General features: G+C 47.1%; 1 protein-coding gene across 1 annotated transcript in view; it reads left to right on the forward strand.

Moving 5' to 3' along the window:
• The window catches only part of SLC39A8 (solute carrier family 39 member 8), a 104,451-nt gene that overhangs the window by 63,593 nt on the left and 20,394 nt on the right, over positions 1-20,464 (forward strand). Inside the window, exons 4-5 of the mRNA XM_075336831.1 lie at positions 238-360; positions 451-615. Coding sequence (XP_075192946.1) covers positions 238-360; positions 451-615 — 288 coding nt within the window. The remainder of the gene's footprint in view (positions 1-237; positions 361-450; positions 616-20,464) is intronic.

The following is a 20,464-nucleotide window of genomic DNA, read 5'->3' on the forward strand; positions in this document are numbered from 1 at the left end:
AATAGCCTGATTTTTCTTGTGTTTGTTTCCTTCTGTCCAGAAAACTTGCAGAAGTCACTCGTGTTTATCTGTTTTCTATGATATTTCATATTTTATATGTACAAAAACTTGCAAGAACTCATTGTAACATTTAGTAGAGGATGCCAAGGTAGACTGGACAGACTGCCTTTGTTTTAGCTTGAAAGCAACTCCAGTACGATAAGAGGCTGAAGCTAACACTTGTGTATCTTGTTGCAGGCATTTGGATTTGATCCTAAACATGATAATTACATTTCAAAAGCAGTGGCTATTTTTGGAGGTTTCTACCTCCTAATGTTCATTGAGAGAATATTGAAAATGAGTCTAAACATCTATGGAGAGGTAAAATTACAGCCGTGTGGTATTTTTTTTTTGAACGGACTTGAATGCATCATTCCAATTTGCAAAACTTGCATATGCTCTTTCTTTTAGGGTGTCCACACTCACTTAGAAATTGACCACCCTCCTCACCAGGAAATGATCAAAAATCACCAAAAGTGCAACGATACAAATGGACCCACCATGTTTGTAAATTCTACTATAACAGAAGTAAATGGCACTGTCAACCCTGATCAAGTCAGCGTGGTTTCCTCAAAAGTACGATACATTCTTTTCACTACTTTCTTTTAATTTATGCTTGTTGAATTTGGTACTATGAGCGTGGAGAGGAATATTTTCTTTTCTACAGCAATGGACATACATTCATACTTACAACCTGATAAACTAAACTGTGCAGAATTTCCTATCTCTAGTTCCAAATTGGCTGGGTAATTGAAGTAACCAGGATAATGTCCACTGTGTACAAGTAATTCTACTGTGAAATATCTTACAGCAGACATAATTACCAAGACAGCAGGAAAAACTTTTATGAAGCTTAAAGGGAACCTGTCAGGTCCTTTAAAGAGTAACAATCACCTGTTTATGGCTACCCTTTCTATTTAAGACAACAGTGGGCAGCCAAAGACAGGTGATTTTACTAACTCGCCCTAGGGCTATGGGGTATTCGGTCCTAGGCATATATGTACGGGGACAGTTTACTGGGTGGCCGTTGCCCAGTTCCGTGACCCTGGGGGGGTCGCCTGAAAGGGGTTATTTACAGGGGACAAATAATAAAGTTTTTGTCGTGACGCCACTTGCGGATTGCGGCTAGGTAGATGGAGCTAGCGCTTCACAGTCTCTCACCACTGGGGCTGATGGTAATGGCAGTCTGGATGTTGGGCCCTCCACAAGTAGAGCCGGGGCCCCAGGGGGTGGGTGATAGAAGGTAGGCTACACAAGGGATTGCAGTGTAACTGTTTTTCTTTACTCACAGCGGTTGGATGGCTGGTTCCCAGAGGAAGGCTGGTCCTCACTACTTGTCCCCTTAGTCCCAGTGCCGGTATGGTGACCTGGTGGCTTCTTTCCCCTGCACCCTTCTCTAGTTGGTGGGTCCCTGTAGCTTGGAGCGTCTGGGGGTCCCCTCCTGCAAGTCTCTCAGTCTTTAGTCCATACAGCGGGCAGTTTGAACCCTGTAGGGTCGGTGTTCTGTTCCGGTCCGTGGTTCTCCCATCACTGCTGGTGCCCCCAGACAATACGGTCAGTGAGGTCCTGGATGATCCCCTCACTGTGCAGATTTTATCAGGTCTGCTTGGAGCGTTTGCCTAACCTAGGGCTCTGTACCCCGTCAGTGCTATGGTTCCGAGAGTACTCCGCCGTACTCCTTCAGCAACCAAACAGCTGCGCCTGACAGGTCACTGTTACACAGTCCCGTTCGAACGGTTACGTCCGTCTCCTCTCACTTCCACTTAATGACTGTCTGACCCCTCCTCCCTGGTTGGCATCTATTGGACTGGATCGGCTCCACCCCTAGGTTGCCATCCATTGGGTTCAACTCTAGTCTGTCACCAGTCCTTGGGGAAGGAAAAACAGGGATTATATATGTGTTTTGGTGTTACAGGCACTGGTCTTCTGAGTCACTGAGCGTAGGCCCTGCATCTTTGACAGGATGCAGTACCTTGTAGCTCCTGATGACTTCTGGGCGCTACATTACAATATAGCAAAACTTAGAAAAAGTGTCCACAAGTTCTCCAAATATCACCTTAAAGGAAATCTATCACATATAAAAATGCTATTAACTTACAGATATGGGTGTAATCTGCAGTTTGATTGGAACCTGCCTGGCCCCTGCATATTGAACCCCGCTGGTGGGAAGAAATTAAATTTATTACTCCCAGCATCCCTAAGGTTTCAGTCACTTGGAAGGTGCAGACACAGGTGCAGTCACCACTCTATATGGAGAGTGGTGATTGTAACCACGCGTCCACACTGACTAATGCAGAGAGGCTGTTAAGGCCACATTACATGCTACGATATATCGGGCGATATGTCGTCGGGGTCAAGGATTCTGTGACGCACATCTGGCATCGTTTGACATATAGCGTGTGACAGCTATGAGCGACTGTTAACGAGCACAAATACTCACCTTATCGTTGCTCGTTGACACGTCGTTCATTTTCAAAATAGCGGTTACATTCCTGGATGGAGGTTGTTTGTTGTTCCTGAGCCAGCACACATCGCTCCGTGTGACACCTCGGGAACGACGAACACAGCTTAACTGCATCCCGCCGGCAATGAGGAAGGAAGGAGGTGGGCGGGATGTTACGTCCCGCTCATATCCGCCCCTCTGCTTCTATTGGGCGGCCGCTGTGTGACGTCGCTGTGATGCCGAACGTCCCTCCCCCTTCAGGAACAGGATGTTCGCCGCCCACTGCAAGGTCGTTCAGGAGGTAAGTCCGTGTGATGGGGGGGGACCGACTTTGTGCGACATGGGCAACAAATTGCCCGTGACGCGCAAACGATGGGGGCGGGTGCAATCGCACATGCGATCGCACGATAAATCGTTGCGTGTAACAGCGCCTTTAGTCAGTGCAGGGTACATAGTTACAGTCGCCGCTCTCCATACCCACATAGATTAGGGTGTCTGAAGCCCCTTAGAGGAGGTGGATATGGTCTGAAATTTGTCCTGACCTTATATTTGTCCATTGTCATTTTATTACTTCTGATATTACTTGCATATCATGTTGACACTGTTAGGTTACAAATACATTTGTCTCTGGAAATCCGCTATGTTAACCGTGTTATGTGGTATGCATTTTGTCACACTGTTATGCTCTACCCCCTTTGGATATATCTTTATTCTCCTGACATTACTTGCAATAGCAATAGGGTCAAAAGTGAGGACAACCCTTGGAGGAACAGGAGCACCACTTCTGTTGTTTAGGGTGTATTCACTCCGTGGTTAGGAAGGTGACAGTTTTTTGAAGGTTAACTCAGGCCCTTATTATTTCCTTGTTATTGGTGAGATGGCATATGTTTTGTGTTTCCAAATATGTGTTGTATTGTCTGAATTTTCTATCTTTGTCTTAGGGGTACTAGTTTTTGTCATCCCTTACTTTTTTATACTTACCAATAAACAGGGGCATAACTACCGCGGTCGCAGAGGTCGCGACTGCGACCGGGCCCGGCAGCTTAGGGGCCTGCTTTGCAGATCAGCAAGCAGCTCTTTTCTGTGAGAGAGGAGCTGCGCTGTTCTGGCACCGACCACGCGGCCGCTATATGACCTGGTACTGCCGCCGCTGACATTGGGCCCCCCTGCCCGTTGTCAGTGGTGGCGGCAGCATCGGGCCCCTCTCCCCCGCCATCGCGCACCGCAAGAATGAAGTGTGGAGCGGCCCGTGCTGCTCCATGCGCCATCATTCTCCCCCTGTGCCTGCGCGGTGATGTCACTCCTGTGTGACTGCTGTGCAGAGAAGACAGAGCGCAGGACGGGAGGACGCCGACCGCAGCAGCAGGGGAACAAGGAGAGGGGAGAGTGGAAGAGCGGGGGAACAGAGGAGAGAGGCAAGAACTTGTTTGTTTATTGTTTGTTGTTTTAAAGAATCAGTGCGTACACGGTCGGCCGGTGGCCAGAAGCCGGGGGGGGGCTGCCAGCATTATACACGGAGCATGGGGGGGCTGCCAGCATTATACATGAAGCATGGGGTGCTTGCATTATACATGGTGCATGGGGGGCTGCCAGCGTTATACATGGGGCATGGGGTGCCTGCATTATACATGGAGCATGGGGGGCTGCATTATACATAGTGCATGTTGGGGCTGGCTGCATTATACATGGAGCAAGGGAGGCTGCCAGCATTATACATGGAGCAAGGGGCGGGGCTGCCAGCATTATACATGAAGCATGGGGGGCTTGCATTATACATGGAGCATGAGGGGGCTGGCTGCATTATACATGGAGCATGGGGGGCTGGCTGCATTATACATGGGGGTCTGGCTGCATCATACATGGAGTACTATGTGGTAAATTACAATATATGGAGAACTATGGGAAATGCATTATAATACATGGAGGACTATGGATCTGCATTCTAATATATGAAGGGTTATGTGGAACCCTTTATACAATATGGAAGGCTATGTGGGGGCCATTATAGTATTTGGAGAACTATATACAAGGGGGGACAAAGATACAAGCAAGGGATGGGAACGTTTTGTGCTGAGGGAAAAGGGCTCTTTCCTTCAGAACCCAGCTTTCCCATGCTCTGCTATACATCTCTCAGCACTGAGGGTGCTGTGGGAAAGATGTATAGCAGAGTATGGGGAATCTGGATGCCGAGGACACAATGGATATCAGAACATAGGAAAGCTGGGAGCTGATAGAGGGATTTCAGATCATGGGAAATCTGGGTGCTGAGTAGAGTTGAGTGCGGTTCGCGGTTCGAGGTTCTCCAGTTCGCAGCTCGAGTGATTTTGGGGGCTGTTCTAGATCGAACTAGAACTCGAGCTTTTTGCTAAAGCTCGATAGTTCTAGTTACGTTCGAGAACGGTTCTAGCAGCAAAAAGAAGCTAATTACTAGCTGGCTTTCCGCTGTAATAGTGTAAGTCACTCTGTGACTCACACTATTATGAAATTTCAGCGTATAGTGTGCGCGAACAGAGCATTCAGATAACTGCTGTTTGGATAATGGTGATCGCCATTTTTTTTTTTTTCCTTGTCTTCCTTCCCTAAGCGCGTGCGTGTAGTGGGGCGGGCCAGCATGTCAGCCAATCCCAGACACACACACAGCTAAGTGGACTTTTAGCCAGAGAAGCAACAGCATGTGTGATAGGATGTCCATGTCACATGTCCATGCATTATAAAAACGGACATTTTCCTCCAGCACACCATTATCTGCCTTCTGCGTCTTGGTGTCAGTCACCGCTGGCGTAGATCCTGTCTCCGATACTGCTGTGTACGCTCTATACACAGCGCTATACAGAATAGGGATAGAAGTTTCTATTAGTCCTTTTAAGAGCTAATACCAGCAGGGTCAGAGCCATAGGTGACAGTCAGGTCCGTGAAAACAGATTTTAACAGCTACACAAGATGACAGCGTCTGTGTAGCTAAGGTCAGGGATTTCCTCGCTGCATTTCCCCATTAGGAGGGATAGAAAGGGAGGCTTCCTTTCCTCTACCCAGACCCACAACCCTGCCACTGTACCCCCCTGCCCTTTGCACACTCAAGCTCATTGTTACTAAGCCATTATACTAGCAAACACTGAGTAAACTTAGTGGCATCCTAAAAGTGGCTGTTGGACTTCCATTAGTGTCCCACTGGTGCAAATCTATGTGCAGCACCTCTGTATTGCACACTCAAACTCATTGTTACTAAGCCATTATACTAGCAAACACTGAGTAAACTTAGTGGCATCCTAAAAGTGGCTGTTGGACTTCCATTAGTGTCCCACTGGTGCAAATCTATGTGCATCACCTCTGCATTGCAAACTCAAACTCATTGTTACAAAGCCATTATACTAGCAAACACTGAGTAAACTTAGTGGCATTCTAAAAGTGGCTGTTGGACTTCCATTAGTGTCCCACTGGTGCAAATCTATGTGCATCACCTCTGTATTGCACACTCAAACTCATTGTTACTAAGCCATTATACTAGCAAACACTGAGTAAACTTTGTGGCATCCTAAAAGTGGCTGTTGGACTTCCATTAGTGTCCCACTGGTGCAAATCTATGTGCAGCACCTCTGCATTGCACACTCAAACTCATTGTTACTAAGCCATTATACTAGCAAACTATGCTGCCAGTTTAAGGGCCGTAGTTGCATTGTCAGGGATAGTTATTGTTGTTTATTCTGCTGTTAATAAAGATAGACCACCGCTGCAATCTACACCACCTCTCAATTTTTACTACCACATTTTAAGTGCACAATCTTGTCGCAATCAAAATGAGTGGCAAAATGACAGATGCTGGTGGAAAGGGAAAGAGGCGTGTTGGAAAAGGAAACAAAGGGTTTGGCCGTGGGGAAGGTGGCAAAGCTCCATTAAAATCTGCTGAAGATAGACCATCTTCCAGCAAAAGTAAGATGTCTACTACTTACCGTGGACAATCCGATGTGCTCCCTTTTTTACGGACACGAACAGCTGGAACAAAGGTAGATGATGGCCAAAAAAAGAAAAATGATTGAATGGATCTCAAGTGGTCCAACAAGTGCCCTCTCCTCCACCTCAACTACCGCATCCAAAAAACACCAGTCCTCTGAGTTGTCATCCCAATCACACTTGCTTTCTCCCAGCTCTGAAGTCTCCATCCGCCCTGCACAGTATGGTGGAACTCAGATGGCTGAGTCTGCAGAGCTGTTCAGTCACACTATAGCCTGGGAATCAGAGGTCTTCTCCCAAGCTACAGTGAGTACAGACCAGGAAATGGTCTGCAGTGATGCCCAGAACCTTTGTGACTCTGATTCAGGCCATGATGACCAAGTTTCTGAGCATAATGTTGACCCTTATTCACAAACTGAAACACCTGTGGTAATAGACAATGAGGAACATACTGATGACGATGAGACGCAGATACCAGATTGGGATGACAACTTAAATATTCGGTCAGGCCAAGAAGAGGCTCAGTCTGAGGGTGAGGGGAGTGCAAACACAACAATTGATGAGGAAGTTCTAGATCCCACCTACTGTCAACCCACAGTCAGGCCCTCGAGGAGGTCAACAGAGACGGTGGAGGAGGATGCAACTGACGACGAAGTTACCTTGCGCCTTTCTGGACAGAGTCGGAGTACTGGTAGCACGTCTACAACTGCATCCTCAGCCACCACTGTGCCTCTGAGCACTAGTCGGGGTGGATCAGCAGGTCGCATGCCCTCTAAGCCTTGCCTAGCCTGGTCCTTTTTTGACATAGCAAAAGATCGGCCAAATTATGTGATCTGTAAAATTTGTCGTGATTCTGTTAGTAGAGGGCAAAACCTCAGCAGTTTGACAACTTCTTCCATGAATCGTCACATGAGTAAATATCATATGTCCCAGTGGGAAGCTCACCGTGCTGCAATGCGGCCTAGCGGAGCGAACCATCCACCGCCTGCCCCTTCCAGTGCATCCGCACGCTCTTCATCTTCTAGGACTGTGGGGACAGCTGTCACACCTGGTTTTCCACGCACAACTTCCACCACTGTTACCGCAACAGGCAGTTTGCTTGGTAGGTCGTCAGTTGGTTTGGAAGGGGAAACAAGTGCGTGTGTACAGCTCTCTCAGATATCGATAGCACCAACGTTGGATGAAGGCAACATCATGTCTACGCCTGCACTTTACTCACAAACCTGCATTTTTCCAGGGACACCCTACTCTACACCGTCTACACACGGCAGCCAGATCTGTCCCTCAGATGTGGACAAATAAAAGGCCATTTCCTGCGACCCATGACAAAGCTAAGAGGTTGAGTTTATCCCTCTGTAAGCTCTTGGCTACCGAAATGCTGCCTTTCCGCCTGGTGGACACACAGGATTTTAGAGACCTTATGTCTGTCGCTGTGCCCCAGTACCAGATGCTTAGTCGCCACTACTTCTCTAAGAAAGGTGTGCCCGCGCTACACCAGCATGTCGCACACAACATCACCACTTCCTTGAGAAACTCTGTGTGTCAACGGGTGCATTTCACCACTGATACTTGGACCAGTAAGCATGGACAGGGACGTTACATGTCGCTGACTGGGCACTGGGTAACTATGGTGATAGATGGTGAAGGGTCTGCTGCAGAAGTCTTGCCGTCCCCACTACTTGTGTGTCAATCCTCTGTCTGTCCAAGTTCCGCCACTGCTTCTCCCTCCTCCACCTCATCTGGGTCCTCCACCTCCGCCCCAAGCCTGCCTGGTCAGGCCACCAGCGTTCTCACTGTGCAGAAGGAATCACGCACCCCTCATTACTATGCTGGCAGCAGAGCGCAACGGCATCAGGCGGTCTTTAGCTTGACATGTCTTGGAAATAGGAGTCACACAGCCGCTGGATTGTGGGCAGCTCTGGAGACTGAGTTTAATAAATGGTTGTCTCCACTCAACCTGCAGCCTGGTAAGGCCGTGTGCGACAATGCTGCAAACCTGGGTGCGGCCCTTCACCTGGGCAAGGTGACACACGTGCCTTGTATGGCTCACGTGTTGAACCTTGTTGTCCAGCAATTTTAACACACTATCCCGGCCTAGATGGCCTTCTGACCAGGGCACGAAAACTGTCTGCTCACTTCCGCACTTCCGCCGTTCAACCGCTGCAGCTGAGCGACTTGCATCGCTCCAGAAGTCTTTCGGCCTGCCGGTTCATCGCCTGAAATGCGATGTGGCGACACGCTGGAATTCGACTCTCCACATGTTACAGCGACTGTGGCAGCACCGCCGAGCCCTGGTGCAATACGTCATGACGTATAGCCTGGGCCAACGAGATGCAGAGGTGGGGCAGATCACCCTGATGGAGTGGTCTCAGATCAAGGACCTATCCACCCTTCTGCACAGTTTCGACATGGCGACGAATATGTTTAGCGCTGACAATGCCATTATCAGCATGACAATTCCAGTCATTTACATGCTGGAGCACACGCTAAACACTATTCGGAGTCAGGGGGTGGGACAACAGGAAGGGGAGGAACTACAGGAGGATTCATATGCGCAAGACACAACAACATCACCAAGGTCCAGACGTTCATCATCACCAACGCGGCAGGCATGGGACCATGGGGGACAGGGATCAACAAGGGCGCATGGTAGCAGGCGAAATGTTGAGGAAGGTGCAGAAGAACATGAAGAAATGGAGGACGAACTGTCCATGGACATGGAAGACTCAGCGGATGAGGGAGACCTTGGTCAAATTTCAGTTGAAAGAGGTTGGGGGGAGATGTCAGAGGAAGAAAGAACGGTTAGCACCTCTATGCAACAAACACAGCGTGGACTTGGTCCGCATGGCTGCGCAAGACACATGAGTGCCTTCTTGCTGTACTACCTCCAACATGACCCTCGTATTGTCAAAATTAGAAGTGATGATGACTACTGGCTTGCCACACTATTAGATCCCCGGTACAAGTCCAAATTTTGTGACATAATTCCAGCCATAGAAAGGGACGCACGTATGCAGGAGTATCAGCAGAAGCTGTTAATCGATCTTAGCTCGGCTTTTCCACCAAATAACCGTGCAGGTGCAGGGAGTGAATCTCCCAGTTGTAACTTGACAAACATGGGATGGTCTCATCATCTTCAACAGTTTACCCGTACCAGTAGCACCGTATCTGGTGCTAGTAACAGCAATTTTATTGAATCTTTTCATAATTTTTTTAGACCCTCCTTTGCAAGGCCACCAGAGACAACAAGTCTGACACATAGTCAACGGCTGGAGAGGATGATACAGGAGTATCTCCAAATGAACATCGATGCCATTACTTTGCAAATGGAGCCTTGCTCCTTTTGGGCTTCAAATCTTGAAAAATTGCCAGAGCTCTCCACTTACGCCTTGGAGATTTTGTCGTGTCCAGCTGCCAGCGTTGTCTCTGAACGTGTCTTCAGTGCTGCTGGGTGTGTGCTGACAGATAAGCGCACGCGTCTGTCCAGTGACAATGTGGACAGACTAACGTTCATCAAAATGAACAAGTCATGGATCCACAAGGAATTTACTACCCCTGTGTCATCCTGGGGAGAGTAAATGCTTGTGTATTTTGAATGTGCTTGATTCAAATCTAGCTGTGAAGTGTACAACTAGGGCACAAGTGCTGCCACTGATGGGGTGTCTGTGTGGCCCAATTTTTGGAAAAAAGGGAGACTCTTCTTGGAGTAACCCTTGCTGTATTTTTAAAAATGATCCAAGATACACAGCGCTGGGAACAGGAAAGACTTTGCTACCTACCCTGGTGTCATCCTGGGGACGGTTAAGTATGGCATATTTTTGAATGTGCTTGATGCAAATCTAGCTGTGAAGTGTACAACTGGGGCACAAGTGCCGCCACTGAAGGGGTGGGTGTGTGTGTGGCCCAATTTTTGGAAAAAAGGGAGACTCCGCTTGGAGTCACCTTGCGGTGTTTTACATGATTTTAGAAGGGCGTGCCATGCCTATATCTGTGTCTCCTCCTCTTTTTCCTTGTCCTGCTCTTTTGTTTTCGCATGAGTATATGTCCTTGTCACTTTCCCATGTGTTTGTGTTGTGTTGTGAGTTGTTTGTCACCTTTTGGACACCTTTGAGGGTGTTTTCTAGGTGTTTTTATGTGTTTGTGATTGCCTGCCATTGTTTCCTATGCGGTTCGAGTTCGGTTCGTCGAACGTTCGCCGAACCGAACTCGAACGAGACGCCCGTTCGGCGAACTGAACTTGAGCCGAACCGCGACCGGTTCGCTCATCTCTAGTGCTGAGGTTAAGAGCCAAGTGTCAGTATCATTATCCCGTCCCCCGAGTGTCAGTGTCATTGTCCATACCCCAAGTGTCGATGTACGTAGAGGGGGGGGTCCAGGTCCGAACTTTGCACCGGGGCCCATCAAACTCTAGTTACGCCACTGCCAATAAAGGTTATATTTTAGTATAGCTTGGGGTTATTGTTCCGATTTAACCTAGTGCCATCTAGTCTTGCAGTATTGGTGGATCTGTGTGCTGTTAATCAGGAATAATCAGCTCACTGATTCAGCTACTTAGACAGAGCCACACCCTACTATAGCTCCCAGCTTACTGCTGCTAGGTGCCAGATATAGTTTGTTCTTCCTCTTGCTTACTGCTGCTTTTCAGTTTCTGTGTCTTAATGTTCTTGTTCTGATATCAGATCATTTGCACACTCTTCTTATATTTTCTGACTTTGTACCTTGTCTGCCATCCTGGTTCTCATCCAGCAACATGACCATTCCTGCCAGCAGTGTGCTAAGCGGCCCTATCCCAGGGGTCCCTGTGCCAATGCAGTTCCCTGTACAGGGGTTAAAGGGTGAAGGCATGGTCAATTCTGGATTTTGGTAAATAGAGATTCTAACAAGAATGTTAGTCATGTTAACAGAGCTGCCAGGCAGCCGTTCATGGATCCCTAGGGAAAAATATAATAAGGATGTAACAATTTCAGTGTATAGGCACACAATGATGTCACAGTAATGGAATAATTCTTACGGTTACATGGCAGTAATGAGATAATGTAACAAGCAACAATGGAGCCCTAAGACATCCTAGGACATATTTGTGTGCATTATTCCTGTGCCTTATCCATGTATTGGAATATCCCTATGCATACTCTACTAACCCATTACTGTGACATTCATTTCAGTGCTGTGCTGCAATTTCAATTAATAGATTACACTGGGGAACAATTTGAAAAAAAAATTCTGTTGAGTTAGGTTTTTGAGCTGATTTATACTAAAATTGGCATGCTGATTGCAAAAATGTAGTCAGTTTTTTTCTATCACGTCAAGTTTTTCCTCCTCAACTTACCTGCCATAGAAGCACAATTGCACTGATTTCTGTAATAAGACTTGTTATCTGAGTACAATTCGACTCACATAGAGCTACCTGGCAACTTGTAAGAGTAGTCACAACTAAAAAACATATTTGTCATGCCTATTTCTTATATATTTCATTTTTTGTTCATATTTGTACTATTTAAAAAAAACAAACCACTTTTAAGGTACAGTAGTTTACATATTTTTGAGAAGACAAAAATCCTATAGTTCAAAAACTTGATGTGATAGAGAAAAACTGAGATAATTTCTGGATTCAGCATCCAAAAATTAATTAAGAACAGTTGTCTGACCTAACTCCTAAAAAATTGCGTTCCCCAGTGTTATCCATGTACGGTGACGCTGAATTTACTCTGTACTATGGGGCATCACTGTATGCCTTATCCTTGTACTGTAACTTAATTAAATTAATTAGCCCTTTACTGTGGTAACTCTATAAGCTACATACTGTGACATCTCTACGTTATTAGTGTGCTATGATTAGTTTGTCCATAACTCTGGTGTATAAAGCCAGCTTTACACCTTACAATTAGGTATGCGATCTCGTATGCGATGTGACACGCCCAGGTCGCATATGCGATTGAATGAGATTGCACGTAGGTCGTTCATTTGCTGTCACACGAGCGTTAGTAGTCTATGTTAAATTGATCAATTTTGTGTGCGATCCTTTAGATCACGTGTTCTGTGACGTATGCATTGGGCACCTTTTTTTTTTTTTTATTTATTGACTTGCCAAGCGTGTGTAATGTGTAGGGATGCGTTTTTACTATGTCATCTGCCATTCAGCTCTGCTACATGGCCGCTGACAGCAGACACAGACAGCCATGTAGCAGCGGTGAATGGTAGTTGACAGCAGACACAGAAAGAGCCACACTGTCAGAATGAAGTCGGGTGAACTTCACCCGACTTCATGGTCATGCTGCGGCTCTGTCTGTGTCGTGTCCTGATTAGCGGTCACCTGTGAAGGACTCACCGGTGACCGCTAATCTCCTGAGTAACTGAATTGAGCAGCCCTCTCTCATACTCACCGATCCCCGATCCCCGACTCTGCACTGCATTCACACTGCTCCGGCGGCTTTTACTGTTTTGAAAAAGCCGGCCGCCCATTAAACAATCTCGTATTCCCTGCTTACCCCGCCCACCGGCGCCTATGATTGGTTACAGTGAGACACGCCCCCCACGCTGAGTGACAGGTGTCACACTGCACCCAATCACAGCAGCCGGTGGGCGTGTCTATACTGTGTAGTGAAATAAATAATTAAATAATTAAAAAAAACGGCGTGCGGTCCCCCCAATTTTAAAACCAGCCCGATAAAGCCATACGGCTGAAGGCTGCTATTCTCAGGATGGGGAGCTCCACGTTATGGGGAGCCCCCCAGCCTAACAATATCAGCCAGCAGCCGCCCAGAATTGCCGCATACATTAGATGCGACAGTTCTGGGACTGTACCCGGCTCTTCCAGATTTGCCCTGGTGCGTTGGCAAATCGGGGTAATAAGGAGTTATTGGCAGCCCATAGCTGCCAATAAGTCCTAGATTAATCATGTTAAGCGTCTATGAGACAACTTCCATGATTAATCTGTAAATTACAGTAAATAAACACACACACCCGAACAATCCTTTATTAGAAAAAAAAACACAAACATATACCCTGGTTCACCACTTTAATCAGCCCCAAAAAGCCCTCCATGTCCGGCGGAAGCCAGGATGCTCCAGCGTTGCTTCCAGCGCTGCTGCATGGAGGTGACCGGAGCTGCAGCAGACACCGCCGCTCCGGTCACCTCCACACAGCAACTGAAGACAGCCGCGCGATCAGCTGATCTGTCACTGAGGTTACCCACTGTCACTGGATCCAGCGGTGGCCGCGGGTAACCTCAGTGACAGCTCAGCTGATCGCGCGGCTGTCTTCATTTGCTGTGTGGAGGTGACCGGAGCGGCTGTGTCTGCTGCAGCTCCGGTCACCTCCATGCAGCAGCGCTGGAAGCGACGCTGGACCATCCTGGATTACGCCGGACATGGAGGGCTTTTTGGGGCTGATTAAAGTGGTTAACCAGGGTATATGTTTGTGTTTTTTATTTCTAATAAATGATTTTTTTCGGGTGTGTGTGTTTATTTACTGTAATTTACAGATTAATCATGGAGGGTGTCTCATAGACGCTTAACATGATTAATCTAGGACTTATTGGCAGCTATGGGCTGCCAATAACTCCTTATTACACCGATTTGCCAACGCACCAGGGCAAATCGGGAAGAGCCGGGTACAGTCCCAGAACTGTCGCATCTAATGTATGCGGCAATTCTGGGCGGCTGTTGGCTGATATTGTTAGGCTGGGGGGCTCCCCATAACGTGGAGCTCCCCATCCTGAGAATAGCAGCCTTCAGCCGTATGGCTTTATCTGGCTGGTTTTAAAATTGGGGGGACCGCACGCCGTTTTTTTTAATTATTTAATTATTTATTTCACTGCACAGTATAGACACGCCCACCGGCTGCTGTGATTGGGTGCAGTGAGACACCTGTCACTTAGCGTGGGGGCGTGTCTCACTGCAACCAATCATAGGCGCCGGTGGGCGGGGTAAGCAGGGAATACGAGATTGTTTAATGGGCGGCCGGCTTTTTCAAAACAGTAAAAGCCGCCAGAGCAGTGTGAACGCCGTGCAGCGCCGCGCCGGGGATCGGAAATCGGTGAGTATATGAGAGAGGGGGTAAGAGGGATAGACTGACATGGACAGAGAGAGAGGGACAGAGATAGTGACCGACTGACAGAGATTAGTGAATGACAGACATTGTGAGGCGCTTCAGAACGTAGCTTTTCAGCTGCGCTCTGAAACAGACCTTTTTTAAGCTGCGGTGCAGAGCGCACACCTGCGCACATAGCATCAGACATCACAATCGTATGATGGATGTCACACGTTACAATTGACTAGGTTCATACAACAAAATGTCCAATGTATGAGGAATAAACGATGTGTATGCGATCACCGTATTTGCGTTCAATATCGATCGCACGTAGGTTTCACACGCAAATACGTCACGAACGATGCCGGATGTGCGTCACTTACAACTTGACCCCGACGACGGATTGAAAGATCTATTGAAGTGTGTAAAGCAGGCTTTAGATAGACACATAACACAAGGTAATTTCAACAATCACAAATTTTTCATGCTCTAAACTTACTACTTACGTGATTAAATGGAACCTGTCACCAGTTTTTTCCCTATTAAACTAAAAGTATCACCTTCTGCAGCCCTTGTTGCTGGCCCCCATTCCAAACCCAAAAAGAACATTATAAAATCTCACTGTTGTCTATTCAAATTAGTTCTGTTGGCCAGATGGGCCGGCTCTATTTTGGCTCCTGTCCCCACTCCTGTTGCTCTTCGCCGTCCTACTGTCATGATTGACAAGGATGGCGCCGCTGTCATTATCCACTCTGCTGTCCAAGTCTCGCGCAGGCGCAGTTCGCTCTACCCCTATCACGGGCCGAGCATAAAAACACTTTCCCTCTCGCGCACCGGTGATGTATCTGCACAGGCGCGAGATCATGGTCGGCGCTGTGCATGAACTGCCAGCAGGTCATACTCGTTCACGACCATGATCTCGGACCTGCGCAGATATATCACCGGTGCGCGAGAGGGAAAGTGTTTTTATGCTCAGCCCCACGATATGAGTCACAGATGACACTAAGCCCTAGATTAGTGATGGCAGGTGTCTATGAGACACCTCCATGCTAAATTTATTTTTTCTCTAAACAAGAAATACTTCATTAAAGGGTTTCTCAACTTTTTAAACATCTGCAAACCGTAAAACACTACTCACCTTTTCTTTCCCAGGCATATTTAGCACTGATGCTCCGGAAGTCCTCTACATCTTTCTTTACAAGCAGCCAGAACATGACCACTGCAATCAGTCAGTGGCCTCATTGATCATGTGTCGAGATGAGCGGACCCATGGATGAGGTTCGCTGAGTTCAGCCGGACTTTAGATAAAGTTCAGTTCGGAATCCGGACTTGATCTTAACTTGATCCTGAAGCATGAACTCCATTGGAAGTCACTAATTGGGTAGTTCCGCTCTCCGCCCACATACAGCCAGCCACAAATAGAGCATTTTGAGGGAGGGTGTTTTTTTTTTTTTTCTGGGGTGTCTGCATCCTGAACTGTTGTTTTTACCCCCAGTGAGAGCCATTTAAAGACTGCATGTGGCTCACAGTGGGCCAAGCCCTGAGCGTAATCAAGCAGCCCAATGCTTGATTGAGTGGTTTTCACAAGTATAGGACCTGAACTCTGAACTCAGACACTGATTTTTTTTAAAAGTCCAATATCGGTACGAACCCTCAACTATGCGGTTCGGGTTTGCTCATCTCTAGTCATGTGCTGTACTACTGACTTGATTCCCATCACAAAGCAATGATGCCAGTAGTATACCATTATCTGTGATGCCTGCTTTACACGCTACAATAAATCTTTCAATCCGTCGTTGGGGTCAAGTTGTAAGTGACGCATATCCACCATCGTTCGTGACATATTTGCGTGTGACACCTACGTGCGATCAAGATTGAACGCAAATACGGTGATTGCATACACGTCGTTTATTCCTCATACATTGGACGTTTTGTTGTACGAACCTAGTCAATTGAAACGTGTGACATCCCTCATACCATGTTGATGTCTGAGGCTATGTGCGCAGGTGTGCGCTCTGCACCGCAGCTTAAAAAAGGTCCGCTTCAGAGCGCAGCTGAAAAGCTGCGTTCTGAAGCACCTCACAATGTCTGTCATTCACTAATCTCTGTCAGTCGGTCACTATCTGTGTCCCTCTCTCTCTGTCCATGTCAGTCTATCCCTCTTACCCCCTCTCTCATACTCACCGATCCCCGATCACCGTTGCGGCGCTGCACGGCATTCACACTGCTCCAGCGGCTTTTACTATTTTGAAAAAGCCGGCCGCCCATTAAACAATCTCGTATTCCCTGCTTTCCCCGCCCACCGGCGCCTATGATTGGTTGCAGTGAGACACGCCCCCACGCTAAGTGACAGGTGTCTCACTGCACCCAATCACAGCAGCCGGTGGGCGTGTCTATACTGTGCAGTGAAATAAATAATTAAATAATTAAAAAAAACGGCGTGCGGTCCCCCCCAATTTTAAAACCAGCCAGATAAAGCCATACAGCTGAAGCCTGGTATTCTCAGAATGGGGAGCTCCACGTTATGGGGAGCCCCCCAGCCTAACAATATCAGCCAGCAGCCGCCCAGAATTGCCGCATACATTAGATGCGACAGTTCTGGGACTGTACCCGGCTCTTCCCGATTTGCCCTGGTGCGTTGGCAAATTGGGGTAATAAGGAGTTAATGGCAGCCCATAGCTGCCACTAAATCCTAGATTAATCAGGTCAGGCGTCTCACCGAGATTCCTTCCATTATTAATCTTTAAGTGACAGTAAATAAACACACACACCCGAAAAAATCCTTTATTAGAAATAAAAAACACAAACATATACCCTGGTTCACCACTTTAATAAGCCTGAAAAAGCCCTCCATGTCTGGCGTAATCCACGGACCTCCAGCGTCGCATCCAGCTCTACTGCATGAAGGTGACAGGAGCTGCAGAAGACACCGCTGCTCCTGTCAGCTCCACGCAGCTAATGAAGGGAATAGCGCGATCAGCTGAGCTGGCCGCAGGTAACCTCAGTGACAGCTCAGCTGATCGTGCTACTTACCTCATTTGCTGCGTGGAGCTGACAGGAGCGGCGGTGTCTTCAGCAGCTCCTGTCACCTTCATGCAGCAGAGCTGGATGCGACGCTGGAGGTCCGTGGATTACGCCGGACATGGAGGGCTTTTTCGGGCTTATTAAAGTGGTGAACCAGGGTATATGTTTGTGTTTTTTATTTCTAATAAAAGATTTTTTCGAGTGTGTGTGTTTATTTACTGTCACTTACAGATTAATCATGGAAGGTATCTCGGGGAGACGCCTGACATGATTAATCTAGTATTTAGTGGCAGCTATGGGCTGCCATTAACTCCTTATTACCCCGATTTGCCAACGCACCAGGGCAAATCGGGAAGAGCCGGGTACAGTCCCAGAACTGTCGCATCTAATGTATGCGGCAATTCTGGTTGGCTGCTGACTGATATTGTTAGGCTGGGGGGCTCCCCATAACGTGGAGCTCCCCATCCTGAGAATACCAGCCTTCAGCCGTATGGCTTTATCTGGCTGGTTTTAAAATTGGGGGGACCGCACGCCGTTTGTTTAATTATTTAATTATTTATTTCACTGCACAGTATAGACACGCCCACCGGCTGCTGTGATTGAGTGCAGTGAGACACCTGTCACTTAGCGTGGGGGCGTGTCTCACTGTAACCAATCATAGGCGCCGGTGGGCGGGGAAAGCAGGGAACACGAGATTGTTTAATGAGCGGCCGGCTTTTTCAAAATAGTAAAAGCCGGCAGAGCAGTGTGAATGCCGTGCAGCGCCGCGCCGGTGATCGGGGATCGGTAAGCATATGAGAGAGGGCTGCTCAATTCAGTTACTCAGGAGTTTAGCGGTTACCGGTGAGTCCTTCACTGGTGATCGCTAATCAGGACGTGACACAGACAGAGCCGCAGCATGACAATGAAGTCGGGTGAAGTTAACCCGAATTCATTCTGATCGTGCGGCTCTTTCTGTGTCTGCTGTCATCTGCCATTCAGCTCTGCTACATGGCTGTCTGTGTCTGCTGTTAGCGGCCATGTAGCAGAGCTGAATGGCAGATGACATAGTAAAAACGCATCCCTACACATTACACACGCTTGGCAAGTCAATAAATAAAAAAAAAAGGGTGCCCAATGCATACGTCACAGAACACATGATCTAATGGATCGCACACAAAATTGATCAATTTAACATAGACTACTAACGCACGTGTGACAGCAAATGAACAACCTACGTGTGATCTCATTAAATCGCATATGCGACCTGGGCGTGTCACATCGCATACGAGATCGCACACCTAATTGTAAGGTGTAAAGCAGGCATAACAGTCATGTGTCATTGTGTAAAAAGACCAGGAGGACCACTTAAGTGCCAGCCCTGAATCTGCCAGGGGAAGAAAAGGCCAGTTATGTCTGTTTGTTTTGTTTTCTAATATTTGTGTGGTTTTACATTTTTTCAATAATTGGATACCCCTTTAATTTTTTATCCAATTTTTCAATGGCACATACAGTAGCCCTTCCAAGAAATAAAGAACTTTTTCTGGATAAGCACTCTTGGCTGGCCAACCTTAACCTTTGGTGAGATCCATAATTGTTGTACCTGAGTACCAACATGGACTGAATTAATACGCTCAGCATTTTTGTATTTATTTGCTTAGGGTTTGTTCTAGTACTGGCATTTAGACAGGTAATGAAAGAGATAAGCTACCGGGAGCATTATAATTAAAGATTTACAGTAGACTTTGCTAAACTGAGAAAATGCTTATTGGTGTTAGAATTCTCTTTATAGCACCTATAATTTGACAGCTTTGCACATGTGTTGCCAAATATGTAAGTAAAGTGGCTTAATTACAGTGTCAGAATCTGCTGATGCAGCTAAATCGCTCATATAAAGTAACTGTCACAAAACACATTGCAGCACAAATCTGGTAAGGTCCTCATGTCTTGAGCTGGCCGTTCTTTGAATTTCTCCTTGTAAACATTTGTTCATAAATTTTTATATATACTCATTGCCCTTTCACATTTATGTCTTTGTGACGTCTACTTTGTAACTAGTAATAGAAATTAGATTGTATTTCCACCAACTTTCTGATACAGTGCTGACACCAGGTTTTCGTGGGCCCCATGCACACACAGATATTCACATACACAGATGCATACACATACAGGCATACTGTATGTACATATATATTTGAACACAAATATCACAAAAATACATAGAAACAAACATAAATATACACACAGTCATATACACTGACATACATAGATGTACACATCATTCATGTACTCACAAAAAGGCATAGACAGCACTTGGGGGCATACACAACTGTGGGGGCAAACAAATTGCTGGGGGCATACACATTACTGTGGGGCATATACATTACTGGGAGGCATACATGTTACTTGGGTAAGGTGCATACAGCACTAGGGCATTCATGTCACTAGGGTGGGGAGTCATACAGCACTGGGGAGCATAGATGTTACTGTTACTGGTTTGGGAGGGCATATGGCACTGGGGGAATATACAGCTCGGGGGGCATACAGCACTGGGTGACATACACATTAGTGGAGGGCATACACATTACAGGGTAGCATACACATTACTGGGTGGCATACAGGCATATATGTTACTGATGTGGGATGCATACAGTACTGGAAGGCATATACGTTACTGGGATGGATAGCCATACATCACTGGGGCATACAACTCTGGGGGGCATACACGTTATTAGGTGTGGGGGTATACAGCACTGGGGCTGGCATACAGTTCTGGGTGGACATCCAGCTCGAGGGGCATACAGCACTGGGGGACATTGGCTGGTGGTGTGACTCAACTCTACACCTGTGGAATGGGAGTGCATTAAATGCGAACTCCACCCACAGAAGAATGCCATCCCTCAGCATTTAGCTGCATGCTCATTTAAAGAGCTGGCAGCCAGCAAAGTGCAGCTGCTGGCCCAAGCACTGCTGTTCCCAGAAATAGTCCGTCAGGCCGCA

Source organism: Anomaloglossus baeobatrachus, chromosome 1 (genome assembly GCF_048569485.1).
Source record: "Anomaloglossus baeobatrachus isolate aAnoBae1 chromosome 1, aAnoBae1.hap1, whole genome shotgun sequence".
Lineage (NCBI taxonomy): Eukaryota > Metazoa > Chordata > Amphibia > Anura > Aromobatidae > Anomaloglossus > Anomaloglossus baeobatrachus.